The sequence below is a fragment of the Podarcis filfolensis genome, assembly GCF_964270895.1.
Source record: "Podarcis filfolensis genome assembly, chromosome: 3".
In the NCBI taxonomy this organism is placed as follows: domain Eukaryota; kingdom Metazoa; phylum Chordata; class Lepidosauria; order Squamata; family Lacertidae; genus Podarcis; species Podarcis filfolensis.
The window spans coordinates 37,833,864-37,856,121 of record NC_139606.1 but is presented as its reverse complement, the minus strand read 5'-3'; the positions used below and the strand labels follow the sequence as shown (position 1 = coordinate 37,856,121).

The 22,258-nt window shown below is 41.1% G+C and overlaps 1 protein-coding gene across 8 annotated transcripts in view; it reads right to left on the bottom strand.

Moving 5' to 3' along the window:
* COL19A1 (collagen type XIX alpha 1 chain) overlaps positions 1-22,258 on the bottom strand; it is a 186,063-nt gene that overhangs the window by 118,826 nt on the left and 44,979 nt on the right. For all 8 annotated transcript variants that reach the window (XM_083607147.1, XM_083607148.1, XM_083607143.1 and 5 more), the window contains 5 exons: positions 18,021-18,144; positions 17,082-17,357; positions 13,466-13,546; positions 11,720-11,845; positions 9,028-9,081 (listed from right to left, as the gene is read on the bottom strand). In XM_083607147.1, the coding sequence (XP_083463273.1) occupies positions 9,028-9,081; positions 11,720-11,845; positions 13,466-13,546; positions 17,082-17,357; positions 18,021-18,144 (661 nt within the window). The remainder of the gene's footprint in view (positions 1-9,027; positions 9,082-11,719; positions 11,846-13,465; positions 13,547-17,081; positions 17,358-18,020; positions 18,145-22,258) is intronic.

Below are 22,258 nucleotides of genomic sequence, written 5' to 3'. Positions count from 1 at the left end.
CAAATATCTGTATGAAGTGCATTTGATTAGGTGACACAGGAGGGGGATCCACTTGTACATTGTAGATTACAAAATCCCAGTGCTAACTTTCAGTTTGCTGCAGAGAACAACTCAATGCTGAATACAAAAGGCCATACTTGTTCCAATTTTAAGAATTTAGTGCTTTCACAAAACTATTGAAATAATATGTAAAACCCACTGTCCATTTGTATGTATAATGATAATTAAACTGTATGAGCCTACCATACACTACTTTTGAAACTGGAGATAAACCCCGTGTGTTATATAGTACAGTACTTTCTTCAGCAAGAAAGCCTTCTGATCACAATATTGTAAAATAAGTATTTTAAAGGCCACCTCACAATAGTCTTTAGAAACAATTGTCTAAGGAAGAGATTCCCTTCTGCATGTTTCACAGACTTCAGGAATTATATAGCCTGGGGAACTGTCTACTAGTGTGCTAATAATATCATATGTTTCAGTTAATCTGGAATTAAAGGAAAACAAGAAAGCAGTATTCTAGTACACAATAATAATATTAATAATGACAAGCCACATATGTTTGCCTTCTAATGCATAAATAAATGAAAAAGGTTTTGCTGGTATTATGAAACTAATCAGATTCTGAAGGCACTTCTTGCATGATAAATGTTTATACCCCTCTGCCCTATTGCTTTACATTGTTGAGAATGTCATATATTGCATTATTCTAATATATGGGCTAATCTGTTCAGACTGTTTGGTTAAAGTGGTATTTCAGGAGGCTGAATTAAATGTGAGTGTTCAAAAGAAAAAGGAATTTCAAATTTAAGCTACATGTGGATTTGATTCCTGGCTTCTGCCATTATATCGTAGATGGAACAACCGCTGTGGATTTGATGTGCTTGAGGGTTACCTCACCAACACAATGAGTCAGATATTTCATTAGAAGCAGGTCTCTGAGGTATAAATGGCTTATATTTCTGAAATGCCTCCTCCTTTTGAATCAGAATTATCTTTAGGTTGCGTCCAACCCTAAAATCACATGAATCATTAGGACATAATTTAGCTGACTTACCTCAGTGAATATTGTTTATACATGCAACACACCCCATTACAGAAAAAAAGTTTTGAAATATTAAGACACATTGGGTTGGATGTAGAGTATTTGTGTGGAACTCTGCACACGGATGGTCCTGCTACGAGGAAGGGTTGGTTGCTAATTCCTCCTTTCTTTGACAAGCTGCCCTGGAAGGTTAGGAGACCTTTCAGAACAATGTAGGAGATGGTTTGAAAAGTTGCATTGGGAAGTGTAAATAAGCAAAAATCACCTGCCCTCCTGCTGCTGGGTGTTTCAGTCCCTTCTGTAAATGGAATGAGCCCTTCAGGGACAGTCCGGATTCATGCCAGACTCTATTAAGATTCTACTGATGCTCATAAAGTTAAGTAAAACAGGTGAGATGAGATAAATAGCTGTTTGTGAAAGGAAAGCTGAGTCTGTTAGAATACCTCTTGGGATAAGCAACTGCCCATAAGGCTAGGGTATGGTTTGATTCTTTGCTAGTCTGAACAACAGCAGTTGCATATAAATGATGGAAAGCAATTAGGCAAGCAATCGAGTTAATATTTTCTAAAAATAAGGCATTTTTGCAAGTCACTACTTCTTTATATACACTAAATTGCCTCCATGAGCTACATCCTGCTGCTTTTATACCTGTCTTCCTGAAATCACAGCATTCATCTGCAGAAACTCAAAGGGCTGCACCTGTAAAAACCAGCTGGCACCACTTATTTATTGGCATGTGAGCAGGGGGCGGGGAGGGGGGGGTGAGAGCAAATCAAGCAAAATGAGCTGCACATGCTTGCACTCATTCCAGAAATTCACACCCAGTGAATTGAAGTAATGATGTTTAGTGTTTCTCAGTGAAACGGTTTTGAATGCAGACATACTAAGTTGGTTCAGTCACCAGCAGCAGGATGAAATCCTGATTATGTTTATTAGCAACTGCCACCAGCACTTAGGAAAGGAAGAAGAGAGGGTGAGCAGAAATTAATCATGTCAGTTTCTGTGACTGCCCACGGAATGAGCATTACATCATATTTTGCTTCCTGTGCTGCTTCCAGCTATTTTAAGAGAGCTCCTAACCATTTCGTCGTCTCTTGAAATGTATTTTTACACACTGCATACTCTGAATTCATGCAGTTCTATGTCTGCTATTCTTTTTTTTATTACAAAAAAAAGACTTCAGTGTGACTAACTAGAAACCATGCTAAATATACACAGCTGCTTCATGACAACAGTAAATCAACTTCCCCTCCCCTTAAGCCTTTAAGATAACTATGGACTACAGCAAATTAGATTATGAAGTTATGCCTACATCATGTAATTGTCACTTTAATAAGCAGAGGCCAGACTCAAATCGAACAAGCTCTTCAGTCCATGCACAGCTGAACTAGGTTCAGGGCAGCCAACATTTGACCCATGAGGCAGTTTGTGTGCTATATGGGGTTCATACTACCCTGAGCATTTTATTTAACCCGCTCACCCCCTTTTGATTATCTATTTATTAAGATTCCTGTAAGTCATATAAGAATGTAGAGTAAATTGTTAAAACTTCTTTCAAAGTTTTTACGGACTGTCTATTAGTTCCTATGGTATTAGTCATTCCTAGACCCTCCAACGATGATTCACATTCCTATAAACCAGGGAAGGCTTCTAATCCCTTTGCTGCAACCTTTTAACTCTAGGGTCCCCAATGAGACCCTTGAGGTCTTGGTGCCTGTGAAGCCTCTGAGCTCCCCCCATGGCCCTTATCATCACAAGGTGGTGAGGATTGTTATAGAACTGAAGGAGGCAGCTAGGAGGGCAATGGTCTCCCCAATTTCCCCTCTGAAATCTATGTGATTTTCAAGGCTCGGGCTGCAATCTGAGCAGCCAAACAGAAAGTAGACTGAGCAACTAAGAAGCTAAGAGGGAAAGTGGAGCGATATGGAAGACTTCAGGGGAGTAAAACAGAGCAACTGGGGGAGGCAGGGAGAACAAAGTGGGGTGTCACAGGAGAAGAGAATGAACTGTCAGAGGAATGGAGAAGGCAATGATATGCACACTCAGATATGTTAGATCCAGTGTGTGCATGTGCATGTGCATGTAGGGAGATGGAAGAGAAGCAACCATGACGCTCTCAAAAATCTCAATGTGTCCACTGGCCCAATAATGTGTCACCTTTCTCAGAGAATTTTGTTCATACGTGCCACACACCCCAGTACAGAAAAACAGGTTCCTCCAACCTAAGGTAGTAGAATGGATTGTACCACTTCAGACTACGGGTGGAGGATATTGGTTCTGAATGCCCTGCTATGGGTGGATGAATTTATTTATATATTTATTTTATTTTTATTCCACCTTTCATCCCCAAAGAGCCCAGTGTGACAAACAAATCAATAATAAAAACAATTCTTAAAAACTTTTAAAGAAAGAACCGTTTAAAGATTCTCTCAACCAGTGTGTGTTGCCAACAACAGTGACTTCAGCTATCAAACACTTAGGTAAGCAGGAATGTCATAAATTCCAGCTGAAAGTCAATAATGAGGGAGACAGACACACCTTACCAGTGAGGGCAGTCTACAGCAATGGGACCATCAATGAAAAGACCTTGTCATTGGTCAATGCCAAGCCCCAGTGACAGCACCACCAGTAAGAACTGACCTGCCAACCATAGGATCTAATATTGTTGACATTGGGGAAGGCAGTTTTGGGTACCTGGGTCCCAAGCCATTTAGAACTTTATATGCTAGTACTAACACCTTAAATTTCGGCTTAGTAGCTCACTGGCAGCCAATGCAGAATTTTCATGACCAGTGACAATTATCAGCTTCAGTCTCCAAAACATATTCGAGGGCAGCCCCACAAACAGCCCAAGTAACAAAGTACCACAAAAGGTGTCTGTCCAGATTAATTATTCTCTCCCAGTCTCTTTCATTCTGCACTAGTTTGCTATTTTCAAGTAATTTCTTTTTTGAATGTAAAGAAAACACTTATAAATGTAATCCCTGACATGAAGCCTGAATTGATGCAGTCCATTCTAGCAGCACCTTGTTCTGTCATCTCAAAGGTCACCCAGAGCTTTGGACTAAATCAACCTTCCTCAACCTGGTGTCTTCCAATGGCCAGAGATGATGGGAGTTATTGTCAAAAACATCTGGGGGTGCACAAGGTTGGGGATGGCTAGACTATAGCTTCAGTCCTACGGATCTGTTAAATATGCCTAGCTGCATTCAAAGAAATTTGATTTCATTTCAAATAAATGTGTTTGGCATTGAGCTGTCAGTGTGTTAACTGCAGGTTTTGCTTTGTTTTTTAAATCAACGTAACTGAAACTCCCAGAAGAAATATGGAAGGAAAGAACGATACAAGACAGGAAGAAGGGGTCAAACAAAAAGAAACATAGCATGGGTCCATGAAAGGTAGAATATGTCAAAGTAATCTGGAAAAGATAATTGGTTTTCTGGACAAGGGCAATGCAGTCAGTTTAGTCTGTTTAGATTTCAGCAAAGCATCTGATATTGCGCCATATGGGAGATCTCTACCTAAATTGGAAATCATGGACTGTAAGGTAGCACTGTGGATGGATAGATAAGAAACTGGTTAAAACAATACTCAAAGGGCTGCACAGAAAGGCAATTTTTTCACATTGCAGAGTGTGTATACATCAAAGTTCAGCTCTGGAAAACTTATTTACATTCAGATGACTGGTAGGCGGATGTTGAGGAAATCTGATATACAGTTGGAATATGCTGGTGAAATTAGGAGGCATAATGAACATAACTGAGGGTCATCGGAGTATCAGAAACGGGATGAGATATAATTATGATATCGCCATGTTTTTGACATTAGTAATACTTCAGTCTGCACTTAGAAATTATGAACTGGAAATGGAGTAAAGGAAAGCTCCATTGAAGATAAGTACTAAGGGCCGCCAATATTATTCCTCTAAATAGTGAATTTCCGTTCAAGCGATATGCAGCAATGTTCACAGGGTTAAATAAGCTATCATGATACAAGAGCAAAGGAGGACTTCAAAAAAGAAGTTAACAAGACAGGAACTAAAGTGCATGTATTATATACCCAACAAATGTCACAGAGCAGCAGATATCAAAGAAAACAGAGAAAAAGATACCCTCCCCACAAAAAAAACCCCAACCCTCAGTTAGTGGGATCCAGGCTTGTTCATGCACAACTGGAATAATTTCTTCCATTTTCACAAGGAATCCGGGATTCAGCAGAGGCTCTATGCTGGAGGAAGGTGGGGTGGCAATTATTGCCAATACTGCAGTCTCTCTGCAGTCCCCAGTACAACCTCTCTTGCTCTCCCAGAGGGTCCCCAACCATCTTTTCAGCAGGCAAAGGGGCAAGGAAGAATCAGCAAAAATTGTCACCCCACACCATCTTTCCCAACACCAATGGTAATCTGCTGAGCACAAGTGAGGACCCAACTCAATTCCCACATAACACAAACAAGCAGGACTGAGGCATAACTCCACCTGATAAAGCACAGGACTCTATGGAGAGAAGGAGGGATTGTAATAAATGACATGCATGTCCCAGATGGATATTGGGTATTGGTTGGTTGTGGTTAAGTGGGGGACTAATTACCGTATTTTTCGCTCTATAACACGCACCCGACCATAACACGCACATAGTTTTTAGAGGAGGAAAATCCGTAGGCATGCCACCTGTAGGCATTCCCTCCATAACACGCACAGACATTTCCCCTTACTTTTTAGGAGGAAAAAAGTGAGTGTTATCGTGCAAAAAATACGGTATTTTGTTACTCTGATGGAGTTTATTCTGAAATTACTGTACTGATACACAAGTATCCAGTCCAAAAAGTATGTTATTTGGTTGTAAGTTGCTTTGGGTTGCCTTGAGCAAGATGAAACAACTAATGAATTTAGTAGTAGTAGTAGTAGTAGTAGTAATAATAATAATAATAATAATAATAATAATAATAATAATATACAGTAGGTAGGAAGCCATCAGAATCAGGGCAGTCTGAGCACAAAATGAAGGCTAGAGAGGACACAGATAGAATCTGTTATTCAGCTTCAGTATTAGATCAGAACTAGTCTGGGGACAGGGCTGGGGACAGGGTCAAAGGAGGCATAAAACAAGGCCGGGGGCAGGAGAGGGCATAGTGAGGGTCACCAAGATGAGCTATAAGAATGGCCTTGAAGAGCAGGTTACATAAGAAAGGCATCGTCTTGTAGTGCTATTCCCAGATGGATTCTAGGCAAATAAAATGATGGCTGCTGGCAGTTTTCCAACATGTTCTGCATGTTGCTCCTTCATTTTGCCTCCCCCAGCAAAAAAAAAAAAAAAAAAAAGTCAGAATTACCCCACAACATCCATACACCCAAGTCAAACTTGCAAAATTGGGTGGGTTGTGATTTTTTATTGGTAACATACTAAAACTGTCTGAATACCTTCTACTGCTGGGACTTGAGGCAAGAATAAGCCCTAACTACAACACTTTAGGAGCATCTACCCAAAGTACTGGAGTAGGGTCAGAGAACCTCCGGCCACAGGACAAACTTGGCTTGCTGGGGTTTCAAATGTGGCCCATGAAGCTGCTTCCCCCAAACCACGCCCACCTGTCCCACACCTAACGTCATATGTGACATCCGTGCCGACACACAATTAGGAGCCTTAAAATGCACTCCCAGTTGTGTGTTGGCAGGGGAAAGCAGGGCTCTGCTATCAGCTGATGAGTAGCAGAACTGAAGCCTGCTAGATTGGCTGCACTAGCAAGACCCCTGCATGGAACTCAGTCGCACAACCAATGATTGCAGAAAGCAGATTTTGGCTGTACCACCCATCAAGCTCATGGGCAGCAAAGCTGAAACTCAGGCAGTTCCTTGTGGGCTTTGGCTCTACCACCTATCAGCTGATGCGCAATAAAGCAGAAACCCCAAGGGCTTTAAAGTACTGCACAAGGCTCTTTTCAAGACTTCATGGTGCTTTCAGGTTCTGATTTCGGGGCTTCAATGTCCCAAATCAGCTGAGATCATTGCGTTATCACGGGATGGGCAGGTGGGCCAAATTTGGCCCATGAGGATTTGGCCCACAGGGTGGAAACTGTTCCACACCCCTACACTAAAGCAGGATGGCCTAGAAACAAATATCAAGCTTCCAAAGCAGGAAAAATAAACTGCCTCCAATTGCTTCCAATCCTTGGAATGGGAGATTGCACGAGATGGCAATGAAACAACAAAAATAGGCCACAGTTTTGTTAAAGAGCTAGCAACAAAGGACGGTGTCAGTGGGGTCTCTGCATTTGTTAAATGCTGATTTTTATTTTTATTTTTTTTAATCATTTTGCCCTGGTAAAAGGAAACACCACAAAGCTCCCTGAAGCTGATCTTGACAGGCTGGAAGCATAAACTCTTTATTGTATTCCGATAAGCAGACTGACAAGCAGAATAATGTGAAATTTGAAATAGCCCTTTCAGAGCTGAATTAGATTTGAAAGAACACCTGCATTCAAACTCAAGTAAAGATTTTTCAACCTGGCTTTGCTGCTTTGACCATATTAGATCCCTAAAACAGGTTCAGCCAATTATTTAAATGTACTCAAAGATGAGGAAAGTTTTGTGTTGTTTTTTTTTTAAAAAAAAGGTCTCAGAAGCAAATTACAGTCATACCTCATGTTATATCCTCTTCATGTTATGTTCTTTCAGGTTACATCCCGCGGCGACCCGGAAGTACCAGAAAGGGTTACTTCTGGGTTTCGATGCTTGCGCATGCACAGACGCGCAAAATGACATCACACGCATGTGCAGAAGTGGCGAATTGCAACTTGCGCATGCGCAGTTGCGCCGCTGCAGGTTGCGTTCCCTTCATGTTGTGAATAGGCCTCCGGAACGGATCCCATTCGCAACCAGAGATACCACTGTAGTCCAACAGAAACTGAGGCAAATGCCCAGGGCTCAACCCTTTGCATTTTCAAGCAGGTGTAGGATAGACTCCTAGACACTTGTGCAAAGGGGAGGATCAAAGAAGGAGTAATTGGGCAGCATGTCCAATAAATTATATGTCAGAAACCCCGGGTTATTGTGATGTGTGAATGCACCTCTGACAATTATAAAGTGGAATCTGCCTTCATTTATATGAAAGATTAAATTCACCAGGCACTGAAACAATGCTACATTAGATGGGATCCATCGTTATCATGTTCAAGGCAGCTTATAGAAGCAATAACTAAATAAATAATGTATAAATCCAAACCGAATCACAGCACTGCCAAAATCCAAGTCAACCAAAAGCTTTTACCAAGCAAATTGTTTTCCCCAGCCATCTAACAAAATATTAAAACTATTCTCAAGTAAATATGTTTGAGCATTCTGCAATCGGGGGCCCCACAATAAATAAAGCCCTGCCCCTGGTAGCCACCTACCTAATGTATGAAGATGAAGGCACTGAGAGCAGAGCATCCATCAAAGAGCTCAGAGAGATTCATATGGAGCAAGACAGTCCTTCAAATACCTGGATTCCATGCAGTCTAGAGTTGGGCAGAGGAATCCACTGGCTGCAGGAAGCCAGTGTAATTTATGTCAAAGTAAATTGTAACTTCCCCTGCGTTGCTATGTCATTGAGTTGGACGGGTTTTGAAATAGCGCGTCTTACTTTGCTTTTCAAAGGAAACCAGAATGTGCTGGATTCCTCCCCACTTCCACTTTCTCTAACATGTACAGTAAGACAATACAGTGGTACCTTGGTTTAAGAACAGTCTGGTTTAAGAATGATTTGGTTTACAAACTCCGCAAAACCAGAAATAGTGTCCTGGTTTGAGAACTTTACCTCGGTCTAAGAACGGAATCTGAACAGTGAAAGGGCACTGACGGCAAGAGGCCTCATTAGGGAAAATGCACCTCAGTTTAAGAACGGTTTTGGTTTAAGAAAGGACTTCCGGAACGGATTAAGTTTGTAAACTGAGGTACCACTGTATCAGTGTTGCCACCAGTGAAGCTTATATGAGGCTAGAATCTTACCTTTCCTCCTTTCTGTCCTGGCAAACCAGGTACTCCTGGAACACCTGCTTCTCCCTGTTTAAAGTAAAGCTTGAAATGTTTTATTCCAGCATCTTACATTAGAGAAGTAAGCAGTACGAGCAGTGCCTGGATAATAGTCATTCTCGATAATGCTAAAAGAAAACACAGAGTTCAGCCCTTTACCATTCAGCCTTGCTCATCTCTATGGTTACGTTACTGAGAAGAAAAAGTAGCACCTTTGTGACCTCAGCAGGTATTACAACAACTCTCACTGTTGCCTCATGCCTTTTGTTTGTTTGTTTTTTGCTCCTTACCTTAAGTGCACTGATTACTGACTATGCAAGAGTTCTTGGCTGAAGTTTAGGAATGATATAATGCAGAGTTGGGGAACCTGTAACACTCCAGATGTTACAGAGTAAGCAAAGTTAACTCTTTATTAAAAGAAACAGGATCCGCTCAGGAGTGCCAGGCCTAATGATAGGTCTTGTCCCTATGAAGCAGTTGTGGAGACTGAAGGTCCCTGCCTTCCCACAGCTGCATAAGTCTCCTCCTCTCCCGGGTCTTTCCCAAGCAATCTGAGACTACACCTGTGTGGCTGCCTTAGCTGCTCACGCTTCATACCTCTCCTGATCCTGGGAGACCAGGGAGGAGGGGAACTTGTTGCAGCAGGAGTGGGGAAGCTCCTGGCTTCTTCACCAGCCTGACTCATCTCTGCCTCTTGGTCTTCCTCCTCTCCTGCTTCCAATTGTGGACTTCTCACAGCCACAGACTCTTGTCTTCTCACTAAACCCTGTTACACTTCAGCTTCCAACTCCTCCTCCTCCCAGACTTCTCCCTCTTACCACTCATTGTTGTCTCACCACGAGTCCCTGGGCTCTGAGCCTTCTACCCTTGGGGGTTCCCCAGCTGGTGCCTCCTACCATTCCTTTGTGTCCAGACAGTCCATGACAACTGCCATGCAAGCCAGCACCGATGGGAACTGGACTTCAACAGCAGCTGGAGGGCCAAAGGCTCCCCAGCCATGCTGCAATGGCTACTGATGTTACAAAAGCAATTATTCCCTAATAAAGGGGGAACTAGTATCACTCCTTGATGCAATTGCAGATGGGGAGTTTTTCCAAGGTGAAATGTTACAAGTTTCCCAAACACAGTTATATTAATTCCTTTTCTGTCTCCTTTCTGGTAAGACTTCAGTATGCTGAAGAGGATGACATATTTGAGCGTATGGTCACTGGTATCTGGGACATTATTACTATTATATTATCTTTCACACATTTTCTTACATTCTGTTGGGATTTTTGTTTTGTATTGCTGTTTATGTCTTGCATGAACACACATACGTACCACTTCTGTGTGGTCTGTGAGCCATCGTTGAAGCCTGAAACATTTCATTTCCCACTCACCCACACATTCCAGCACAAAAATACTATAAGAATAAGTTGCTGGGTTTTTGTTTTTTTTTAAAAAAGGCATTGTATTCTAACTGCATAATGTCTGCTGCAGCTTGACATTTGCTGTGTTCATGAAAATGACATGCAAATTACATTATTTAAAACAGCAATGCTTTATCAAAAGCTGTCACCCATTCCAAACAGGCTAGTTCACGGGTCTGGCTGATAACCTCCTAGTGAGGTGATATGCAGTCTCTCTGTAATGTACCTGCTACTGATTCACAAGTGATTCCTCTTGCTGTCACGGGGTGCTCAGACCATAGCTGTCAACTTTCAGATTTGAAAATAAGGGATCAGCAGCCTCACCTATCCCAGGGAAAGTTTACAGGGTATCTAACAATCCAGGATAGCAGCGGGAAGCAGTGGGAAACGGCGCTGGAATAAGGGAATTTCCCGCCAAAAAAGGGAAGGTTGACAGCTATGGCCCAGATCCCTACTAAGATTTCTGCTTCTAAGATCCTGAATCATGGTTTTGAGGGTCCCAGTATTTGTCTCATTCACCTATTAAAGATTGCCACGGCTGGCGCTTTCTCAGACTCTTATGTCTCTATCTATACCTGTGAACTGAACTCCCATCAGAGCTGTTCTTCCATAGTGGTCCAGCTATATTGACATCCTAGTCCAGTTTCTATGCGCCACTTAGGAAAGAGCCAAGGACTGCCTCACACTGTGCAGCTTCTCAAACTAGCTATTCCAGGAAACAATCATTCATACCTTTTGGAAATTTCATCTCTGCAGTATACCTTGGAGTGACATTTATCCAATCAACTTGAGGTAGCTGAAATAACCCTTTATTATAGTATTTGCTTCCCTTGTAGATTCCTCTAATCTCCTGTAATTCTGAACAGTCAGTGTCATTCATGCTAGGTGTGTGTTTACACTGACAGAATAACCCTCTTGAGGGTTTTTTATGGTAAAATTTGTTTCACAGAGGCTATGGATGTGCATTGGTTCTATGTCATCTTTAACACATTACTGCCTCAGCCGTTGCAGAAGAACTTTATTGCCCTATATATTATATAGGAGTATATAATAGCTGGCCATTGTTGCACCATTGGCATGGTTCCATTAATCTGTGAAGTCTATATTAAAAATAACGTAACCTCCACAAATGTTAAATACTAGCTAAAATACAAGGGACAAAAGGTGCAAGCAAAAAGCCAAAGTTATTAGCCAGCAGCACAAATGTTACAGGTCACAAAAAGCAAAAAATGTTATGTATAAGCAACTAAGTCCTGTACCTTATTTGAAGAACAAAAGCATTTTTCTTCAGGTTTTTTTTCCATTATTGGAAGTGCATGTATTTCACCCACATGAACAGTTGATGGTGATGCTGCAGTAGTTTTCAAGCTTTCTTCCAAAGGGCACTGAAATAATAAATATATATTATTCCGATTTAAGTCTACATCTACAGTGATCAAAACATTTTTTCTATAGTGCCTTTTGCATCTGTAGAGATTACACTCTGTAGGGGAAGGAAGGATTAAATTAACTCCACGTTGATGCAAGCATTATGAAAACAGCAACCTGAATTCAAAATCAGGCCACGAATGATCTATTTTATTTTAATTTTAGAAAACCAATATTAGTGAACCACAGAGGAATTCTATGGAAGTTAAATCTAAAGTAAGTCACGTGGTGTTCAGTGATGCTTACTTCCTAGGGAGGGAATTTGGGGCTGCAAGTGGAAATCTCCTCATCTAATGTATTGCTTTAGCATGTTTGGATATGAAAATTACAGTGTAATTCTATACCTACCTATTCAGGAGCAAGTCCCATTAAGATCAATGGGGCTTAATCCCAGGTAAATGGGAATAGGATTGCAGCCTGGGCAACCACTCTTTTTGCACACTCTTCTAAATGCTATACATATATTTTATTCTTTAACAATGGGGGGGGATGCATCTTATCTAACACTGCAAACATATACACACTTATCTGGGAGTTAGGCTTACTGAACTCAGTGGGGCTTATTAATTCTGAGTAGGTATGTATATGACTGCAATTACCCACATTATCATTCCATGTGTGAGATAGGGCCTGATTTACATGCAAAATTCAATTTAAGCTTTTTCTAAAAAATATCCTTGATGCGGCAAATACGATCGCAGTAATGTCAAACACGTAGCTAAAGGATGTTATAAATGAACTAGCAAAATATTTTGTGCTTTTTATGTATAGCGGCTAGCTTGTGGGTCAGACTAATCTACTAGGTTCTTAGCCATATGAACAGCACAATACTTCTAAATGGGGGGAAAAAATAAGAAAAATGGTAGAAAAAACAGAAAATAACACCTAGCTAGAATGAGAGAGGGAATTAGAGAGCATCCAGACTTTGGCTTGTCATGTTCCTAAAAAGCACAGGTCCAAGCGGTTTCCCGCTGCTTTCTAGGCATGGATCCAAGCAGTTTTGCCTTTCCCCCAGAAAACCCACTCTTTGGTGCTAAATTGGAGCAAACGTCAATCCAGAGAAAACTCAATTAACCTTTGCTCTGACTTAGAAGTAAAGATCGGCTTTTCTCCAGGGGAAAGTAGTGGGGCAAGGGCAAGCCTGAATAAGACCTAAGGCTCATCATTAAGGATTCTTTGCAGATAGTATTCAGATGTTTATGTTTATCAAATACTCTACCTAAAAGATATAACGGGCGTCTCCACCTTCATCAGCAATTGTACCGATCAAGTTTAATGAGACCCAAACAGAACCATGATATAGGCATGCATCGACAACGGTTGCCCATAGAAATCTCTCTTGTTTTCAATATTCCTTTTCTGCTTGAATTCTTGTTTCTCAAGTGTTGATCCTTTTCCATCCCATATTTTTCAGCATTGAAAAACTAATCTAGGTCACACTTCCATTTTGAAGAACGGACTAATCTTGTGATACCATGAAATTTATTTGCATTTCTAAATGCAGAAAGAAGGACTGTACCGATCTGTGTGTTTCTGGGGTGGGGGGAAAACTTGCATTTTTTATTTTCTTAACTTACCATATTCTCAGATAATTCACAGCAAGTCTCCTGAGCAGCAAGACTGGGATTGCAGTATATTATCATGCGGCCAACTTCAATCTGTTTAGTAAACACAGAGGTGTTTATCAGCTTTATAAGGTAATCAATCCTGACACATCTGAAACCTCTGTGACCACAATCCAGCACAAAATTAAACCACTTGAACTCATAGAAATGAATGGGATTACGTACGCCAAATTCTATTTTGGGTTGTAAACTCAGAAAGCACATTACAGTGTTTCATTTTAAAATATTGTACTTGCATATATTATTTGTGAACATGGGAGCAGCCCACATAATCTAATCTGATAATACAAAACACAAGTATATTGAGCCAAACACAGCTCTTATTTATACTGTTTAATTTTTTAAAAAGCAATTGCATTTATCTACCACGATGAATATTGCAGTTTCCTACATTCCTTTGGCCAACTTACTTGATATTTTTTTAAGGATATGTTTCAAAACTGGCAGGTATATCTCTCCAAAACACGCTTCTTTTATTTTTTTTCTAGGAGGAGTGCTACCTTTATTTCCAAACTCATCCACTCTTAATACTAGTAACAATATAGTAAAATTATTTAGGACATGGCTTTGTCCCAGGTGCCTGTCTGTTCCAACACTAATGCATGCAACTGGCCTGGCAATCCGCAGGGAAGAGATGGTACTGCTACTTCCCTGTTCCTTTCTAGGGTGGAAGTATGGATCTCTGCTAGAAGGCAGGGCAGGAACACTTGGTCATTGTGAACCAGGGTCAGCTAAATCAGCTTCTCATAGCCACAGAAATGATGCTGGACAGAGCACAGGAGGTTCCAGGATTCTTGGCATGGCTGACGTTTGGCAGAACTGAGAGGACAAGACATGTCCCACTGCAGCACAATAAAGTTATGAAATGAAACCTTCATATATATTCTTGCCCCCTCAACTGCTCAAAGTAAATGTTGGAGTTTAAACAATGGATTTAGCAGCGTAAGAATACAGGCTGGACTTGTTTTCCTGACCAGGGAATTGCTTGGGGATGGGCCATTATGAAACAAGGACATTAACCCATCAAGAAAGCTGTCAACAAAGGCAAAAGGCTCTCTGCAGGACACAGAGTGGGGAGACCCCGCCCTGAGCTCTGAGTAATTAGTAAAGGACAATCCCAGAGTTGCGAGGGGGAAGTTTCCAGAATTACAGGGTGGAGGACATAAGTAAACAGGAAAAAGGTGTCCCTTTTGCAAGGGGGTTGCACAAGGCAGGCAGTCTGTTTTATGCTTCAGAGTGGGCCAGATATGATGTTTGGGGTCTCTTGGGATTCAAGGCTGCAGCAATGGCAGGAAGAGGACCCTCTTGGGATGTGAATGTTATGCACTCCCTCCATCTAGATACAGGTTGTATATATGTGTAAAATAAACCATACGTCCTAAAGACACCACAGACTCTACTGTGTCTCGTTGTCCCAAAAGGCAACACAGACCCTGGGAAGCAGGCCTACAACCCCTGGAATCTCACACCGCTTATGAAAACTGGGATGATGTGTAACAGTATGAACAAATATTTGTTTCCCCCATGTACTGAATCATCTACACAGCAAGCAGCAGAGAATTCTGTACACTGAGTTTGCTATAAAAATACTGGAATATATTTGAACTGCTTTGATCCTCTTAGAAAAAATAGTTGACTAGCGTCTTTTTTTGCAAAAGTTGCACATTACGCAAGAGTTTGCATGCTGCAGAGCAAAGTCTATGCATGAGAATTGTGAGACATTTATACAGTCTAAAAACAGATGGAAAGGAGTCGGTGGTCATGCACAAACAAAAGAATAGGACTGAGGGAATAAAGGGAATGTGAAAATAGGTAGTAGTACTCTCTTACTACAGATAAAAAAAAATTGAAATCTTACTTGGAGGTGACTCACAGCTGATATTAAAGTCACTTTTGCATATTCCTCAGCTGAGGCAATGTAAAATTTAAAATGTGTAATTTAAATGCTTTCTACATCCTATAGAGCTGGTTCACACGTAACAGTAAGTCACTTTAAAGCCATGGATTATGTGAATGTCCAACCATCCCTATGTAGCTCTCTCCTGCACCTGTGGCACAAACAAGCCATAGTATAGTTTGTCATGTCATACAAACCCAGATTGTGGTTTGTTTTGTTTCAAATAAACCATGAGCAATAAGCCAGAAACAAACCAATGTTTACTCTTAAGTTTATTTCCGGATCACCACTCTCAGGCCTCACCCACACTTCCATTTGCCCTGCTGGTTTCCTCAGGGAAAACCTGATCTTTAGCACTGAATCAGAGCAAATGTCAGTTGGGTTTGCTCCAGATTGACGTTTGCTCTGATTTAGTGCTAAATAGTGAGTTGTCTGGAGGAAAGCAGCAAGCTGAAGGCAAAATGGCTTGGACCCATGCCTAGAAAGCCCAGGAGAAGTGGGAAATCACCCAGACCCACGCTTTCTAGGCATGGGGCAAGCGGAAGTACATAAGCCCTTGGTGTATTTGAAATAAACATACCATGACAGCCTAAACCATGGTTTGTTTGTGGCAGACACAACATTCGTGGGGGTGGAAGGAAGCCACACGAGGAGTGGGAGGCACGATTCAAAATGAACTACGGCTTAGTGTGGCATGTGAAGCAGCTCATTAAATGCTTTCTTTTCAGCTCTACACCCCTTTTCTCCTTTTGTGTCCTTTCTATTAGGCCATGTACACACACCCATTTACTCCACATCCAGTGCACTCCCACTGCTGCTTTGGAAAAGCAGTGTATACACCCCATAGCTAACCTGGTTTTTTCTGTCATATCCCCCCCCCCCGAAATAATGTGTCTTGGTGCATTTCTCCCCAAACCAGCTTCAATCCGAAGTTAGAAAAAGAATGACTTAGCTGCGTCTTAAGCTAGTAATGTATATACAACAATAGACTAAGACCATAAAAAAGAACCGTGCTTGATCAGACCAAAAAGCCTACCCAGTCCAGCATCCCCTTTCTCACAATGGTCAAAAAGATGCCTGTGGGAAGCCCACGAGTTGTTCCTAACCAGTTTTCCGGAACGCTTTGAGTTACATGCAATGCAGTCCATCCCACTGCCTATCCTGCACTGGCAAGAGGAAAGGCACTCTAGAAAAATAATAATGTGCCTATATGGAACCTGATATGTTAAATTGTGGCACCTGTTTGACAGTAGCAGGTGGCATGGTGTGGAGGCGATCTTTACCTGACCTTCCAGCAGGTGAGTCGCTGCTGCGTACTAGGATGGAGAGAGGAAGGAGTAAAGTGGCAAGGAGGACAGCATGGTGCAAATGCACCAACAGGAGCACTAGACTGCCTGCACTGTCATGTTCGCACTGCACTGACTTTGCCACCACTTCACGCCTCCCAATAAGGAGCAGTGATTCACCTGCCAGGAGAGCAGGTAACTATCTCCATCCCACGACCTCATCCGCTACTGTTGTTTGATCTCTTAAGAATCATGTTTCTTATTTCAAAGGGTCCCAGTACATAACATTAATAACTTGCAAAGCTTTTCTTTTGTAGGGATAAATATGTTTTGATCACCCATTTTTATATCACTGAAATACACTTTCACAGTCAACCCAACTTACATCTACAGGCTTGCCATCTAAAGAATGGGTAGCAATAAGAATCTTCCCTTGAAAGTCCGTAGTAGTATTCTCATCAATCTCCCTTTGCTCAATTAAGCTGCAGTCCACATAGAGAGAAATGATCCTTGATTGCACGCTGATGCCAAGCTTGTGCCATTGCCGATCAAAAACAGGGTGGATTTCCCGACTTCTAAAGGTGTAGTGCAATGAGCCCCCCTGGGCGGACTGTGCAATGTACTCTACAATTTTTTTCGTACCATCAATGGTGATGTAAACCTGAAAAAAGCAGTCAAATTAGAAGCGGTTTGAAACAATGAAAATGCAAAATAGCCAAGAACGGACTAAAAGTTCACACCTCATTATATGTTGGTAGGATGCAGAGAATCAATAGTGGAATTCTGTTTGGCCAGTGGGGCTTCCTCATTCCCACTGCAGTCTCTTGTGCATTTGTGCACCCACACACATACAGCCATTCCTGAGGATCAAGGGTTCTCCAGAATGGCACTGGATATAGTGTGGGAGCTACTGCTGGCAGATACAGGTAAAAATCACTACTCCCTGTACACAGCTGGATGTGCCTTCTACTTGTGCAAGAGACTCTTTTGGATCCCACCCTTGGACATTAAAAAAGTCTCCCATGCAGCTTCGTCATCAAGCATCAGTTCTAAACCCTTTATTGTTTAATTTGCTTTTTGTTTGTTACGTCTCTATTTCACCACAACTCAAAAGAGAATTTCAGTTTCACAGCAATCCTGGGTGGCAGCTTACACACTTACCATGCCAGTGCTGTATTACAGAACAGTTACTGATTCTATATATAGCCATAACAGCAAAAACATCTTGAGTATACTCTGATCCCAGAGAGGAAAATATCTGCTTTCCTACAAAGCTGTATCTATCACCTGACACTTGGGAAGGCAAAAGACCATTTGTTCTAACCTGTGGCATGTTGTGCTGATCTAAAATTTGCAACAAATACCACCGTTCTCTTTTGCTGTTTCGCCTAACACGGAATGTGGCTGTTAAGAAATACTCCTCTGGAATCCCATTTGGAAACACTTTCCTACATGAAGAGACGAGGGGAGAGAGAGAGAGAGAGAAATGATAATTGGGTGAAAAGATGAAAACAAATGTAAGTTAAAATACACCTCTCCCATTGATGTCCTCATGGATACTCATGCAACTGTATGGTCTTCAAGAGACTGTACTGCCTTAAGAGTTGCATTTGTACCAAGCCTATACCTGAATGCATGTTGGCTCCTGTATGGGATTCATCAACCTAAAGCAGGCATGGCCAAACTTGGCCCTCCAGCTGTTTTGGGACTACGGTTCCCATCATCCCTGACCATTGGTCCTGTTAGCTAGGGATGATGGGAGTTGTAGTCCCAAAACAGCTGGAGGGCCAAGTTTGGCCATGCCTGCCCTAAAGAATGGAGCAAGCCAGATGACACACAGAGGAAGCCTAAATATATTTGGGTACACAAGTGAAGGTTCAGTGCAACTATGAAAAGGCCAGCAGATGCAACCTGGATCACACGATGCGTACATGAACAAACACACTTGACTAGGGCTATAACCTCACGGCACTAAGTAACTCCTGTGTAAGCAGAGATCCATTCTGTGTCATCCGTTAATTATCCGAAGGCTCTGAATGTACCCAAGGCTATCTGCATAAAGAGGGGGCTATTCCAGAAGCGCTGAAACGATGTATGAAGCTGCTTCTTTCCTTTCCCAGTTTAGAGAAGGGCTTGTGAAATGTTCGCTGAAGGCCAAAAGCAGGAAGCTCACATACTCAGTCATGTCTGCTGGCAGCAGTTCCTGTCTGTTGCTCCTTCACCACACCCTGCAGAGAGGGGCTCTTATCTTTCACCGGGCAAATATTTTGGCAAGCTGCCCATACGCGCAGCACATTTATGATCAGACATTTAGCATTTGGCCCAGTGCAGTAGCACAAGAGCTACGCACAGCTTAAGCACTATTTGATACGCAGGCCGTTCGCTGGCCTTCTGCCCAGGGATGAATTTCACCCCAAATGATCTTTGAATGCAACCTAAAAAAAATAAATGTAGCTTTTTTAAAATTCAAGACAGACAAAAATGATTTCTAACAAATAATTTATAAAACAAGTTGATGACAGAAAAAGAATAATAACTTCTTTCAAGTTTTGGGAACATTAAAAACCACTCCCCTCTTCAAAACTATGAAGAGTGAAGACTACTCCATCTCATATAAACTGCTTGGTCTGACTTCTACAGCTGCGTGGATTTATATATATATACAAAAACCAAACCCTTGTTACTGAGGGTACTAATATTGTTTGTCCTGTAGCTGCAAGAAGTTACTTCCTTTCAGATGTCATCACCAGACATCATGTACATTAGAATTATGAAAGTGATATAATGCCATTTCCACCAACCAACCAAAAAAAGTCGTATCATGGTTGCTGGAAGGCAAGCAGACATCTAGACTTCTTTACTGCTGCTACTGCTTTAATTCAACTTTGATGAGGATCCATGCATGGATGCAAAAAAAGGAACAGCAAGGTGGAAACTGGAAACACTAACCAAGCAACTGCAGACCAGCAATACTGTTAGGGATGGAGAGATCTGTCAATTTCAGTTCTCTCAGTTTCTCATTCCCCCCCCCCATCTTAAATTCATCCTCCACATTTATTTGTGGTATGATAAGGTCAAAGCACATAAAGCGTTTAAAAACCATATTGTCAGAAAAGCACTGTTTAATGTTTGGATAAGATATAAGGACTTGCTTGAAACTAAAACCCCAAGGTGGTTGTCACCAATGGAAGCGAAGGCTCAGAAAAAGCTCAATATGGAGGCCAAATGGCCGAAATATTGGGAAATTTTGGAACGAGAGGGAGATAGATTAAAACTGCAGAGTTTTGAAAAACTAAAAAATAGAGTGCGAGACTGGCTCCATTATTATCAAATAATGGAGGCGTATAATTTGGACAAAAAAAATGGCTTCCAGGTGGAAAAATCAAAATTGGAAACAGAACTGTTAGATCCCAAAACTAAGAACTTGTCAAGAATGTATAACTTGCTGTTGAAATGGAACACTCAGGATGAAACGGTGAAATCAACTATGATTAAATGGGCACAAGATGTAGGACATAATATTATGATGGCTGACTGGGAACAGTTATGGACCACAGGTATGAAGTTTACGGCATGTAATGCCTTAAGAGAGAATATAATGAAAATGATTTACAGGTGGTACATGACACCAGTCAAGCTTGCAAAAAATTATCATTTGCCCGATATTAAATGTTGGAAATGTAAAGAGACTGAAGGTACATTCTTTCACCTTTGGTGGACACGCCCAAGGATTAACACTTTCTGGGAGATGATCTATAATGAAATGAAAAAGGTATTTAAATATACCTTTCTGAAGAAACCAGGGCCTTCCTCCTGGGCATGGTCGGCCAATTGGTGCCAAAGAAGGATAGAACTTTCTTTATGTATGCCACAACAGCAGCAAGAATACTTATTGCAAAGTACTGGAAGACACAAGATCTACCCACCCGGGAAGAATGGCAGATGAAGGTGATGGACTACATGGAACTGGCGGAAATGACTGGCAGAATCCGAGACCAGGGAAAAGGGTCGGTGGAAGAAGATTGGAAGAAATTTAAAGTTTATTTACAGAAACATTGTAAAATTAAGGAATGTTAGAAGGATGTTGGAATGAAGTTATGTGGTTTTAGCAGAAATGTTATAAAGGATTAAGAAAAAACAGACTGTTAATTGGTGAAAAGAGGGAAAATAAAGTCACATTATATTAAGATAAGGACAAAAATTGGAAAAGATGGAAAGGATTTGCTGAAATAGCTAACTGAACTAGAATACAAAAAAGGGAGGTGTGAGGAGGTCAAGGAAACAAGCGAATGAAAGATAAGTTATGGGAAGGTTTGTTGTGTTTTTTAATTGTGTTTTTTTGTTTTCTTTCTTTCTTTCTTTTTCTTTCTTTTTTTTGTTTTTCACTATTGTGATGTGTTGTTTTGTTTTTGTTTAATATGGTGTTCTCTATTTTTTCTTTTTGTAACCTTTAAAACTTTAATAAATATTATTATAAAAAAATAAAAATTCATCCTCCACATTTTGCAGCAATTTGTGACTTGAAACAAAATTCTCCTTAAAATCCTTCAGAATTTTAGTGCAAATTCCTCCTAATGAAAACATTTTAACATGCAGTTTTGACGGATGTACACATTTTTGAAAGCAATGCATTTGTGCATGTTATTTTCATCATTATTTCTTCATTTCCTGCACAGTTTCTCCTAACGTGTATTTTTATAAACACTGGTTGGCTGGTGAACCTACACTGCAAAATTCAGATAAGTGTGAATTTTGAAGGACAGCAGTGTTTTTGTTTGCATATTGCTTCAGAAAATGCAAAACTGATAGATTTGGCCTTAAATGCATATGGAAACGAATTTCTCCTCCATACCTACTGCCAAGCCAAATGCGACTAGTAGTAGTCATTTATTGTGACCTGCCAGGTGCTGGGCGGAACTCTTTGTTTTCTAAGAACATAACAAGAACTTGCTAGATCAAGCCAAATGCCCACCTAGTCCAGTTCTCTGTTCTCAGAGGCCAACCAGATGCCCGTGGAAAGCCCAGAAATAGAACCTGAGTACCACAGCATCCTCTCCACTTGTGATTCTGAGCATCTGTCATTCAAAGGCATGCCACATTTGACAGCAGAAGTAGAGCATAGCCATTGTAGCTAGTAGTAATCATTGATAGCATTATCACCCATGAATCTGTCTATGTGCTAGGTAAGCAGCAGAACCTGGAAGTTTATAGAGCTTCTCCTGGGTGGCCACACATAGCTGGCAGGCGGCATATGGCTTCATGGGTCACAAATTGTGCAGGTTTGATACAGCAGAAAGCAGATCAAAGCGTTAATGGTCCAATAAATGCCGTATAACATAAACAACCTTCTGCAAGATATCGTTTTCTCTCTGCTGCAGTGTTTTAACCTCTATTAGCCTGTAAGGAGGATACATTTATCGAAGAATTGCTGAACAAGCTTTCACAAAAATCTTGATTAGTACAGACAAACTTCAAGCAGGGGGAGGAAAGAGTTAATGGAGTGGAACATAAATTCAAGCTGAATATTACATCTCATTAAGGAACTCCAGCACAGTAACGCAC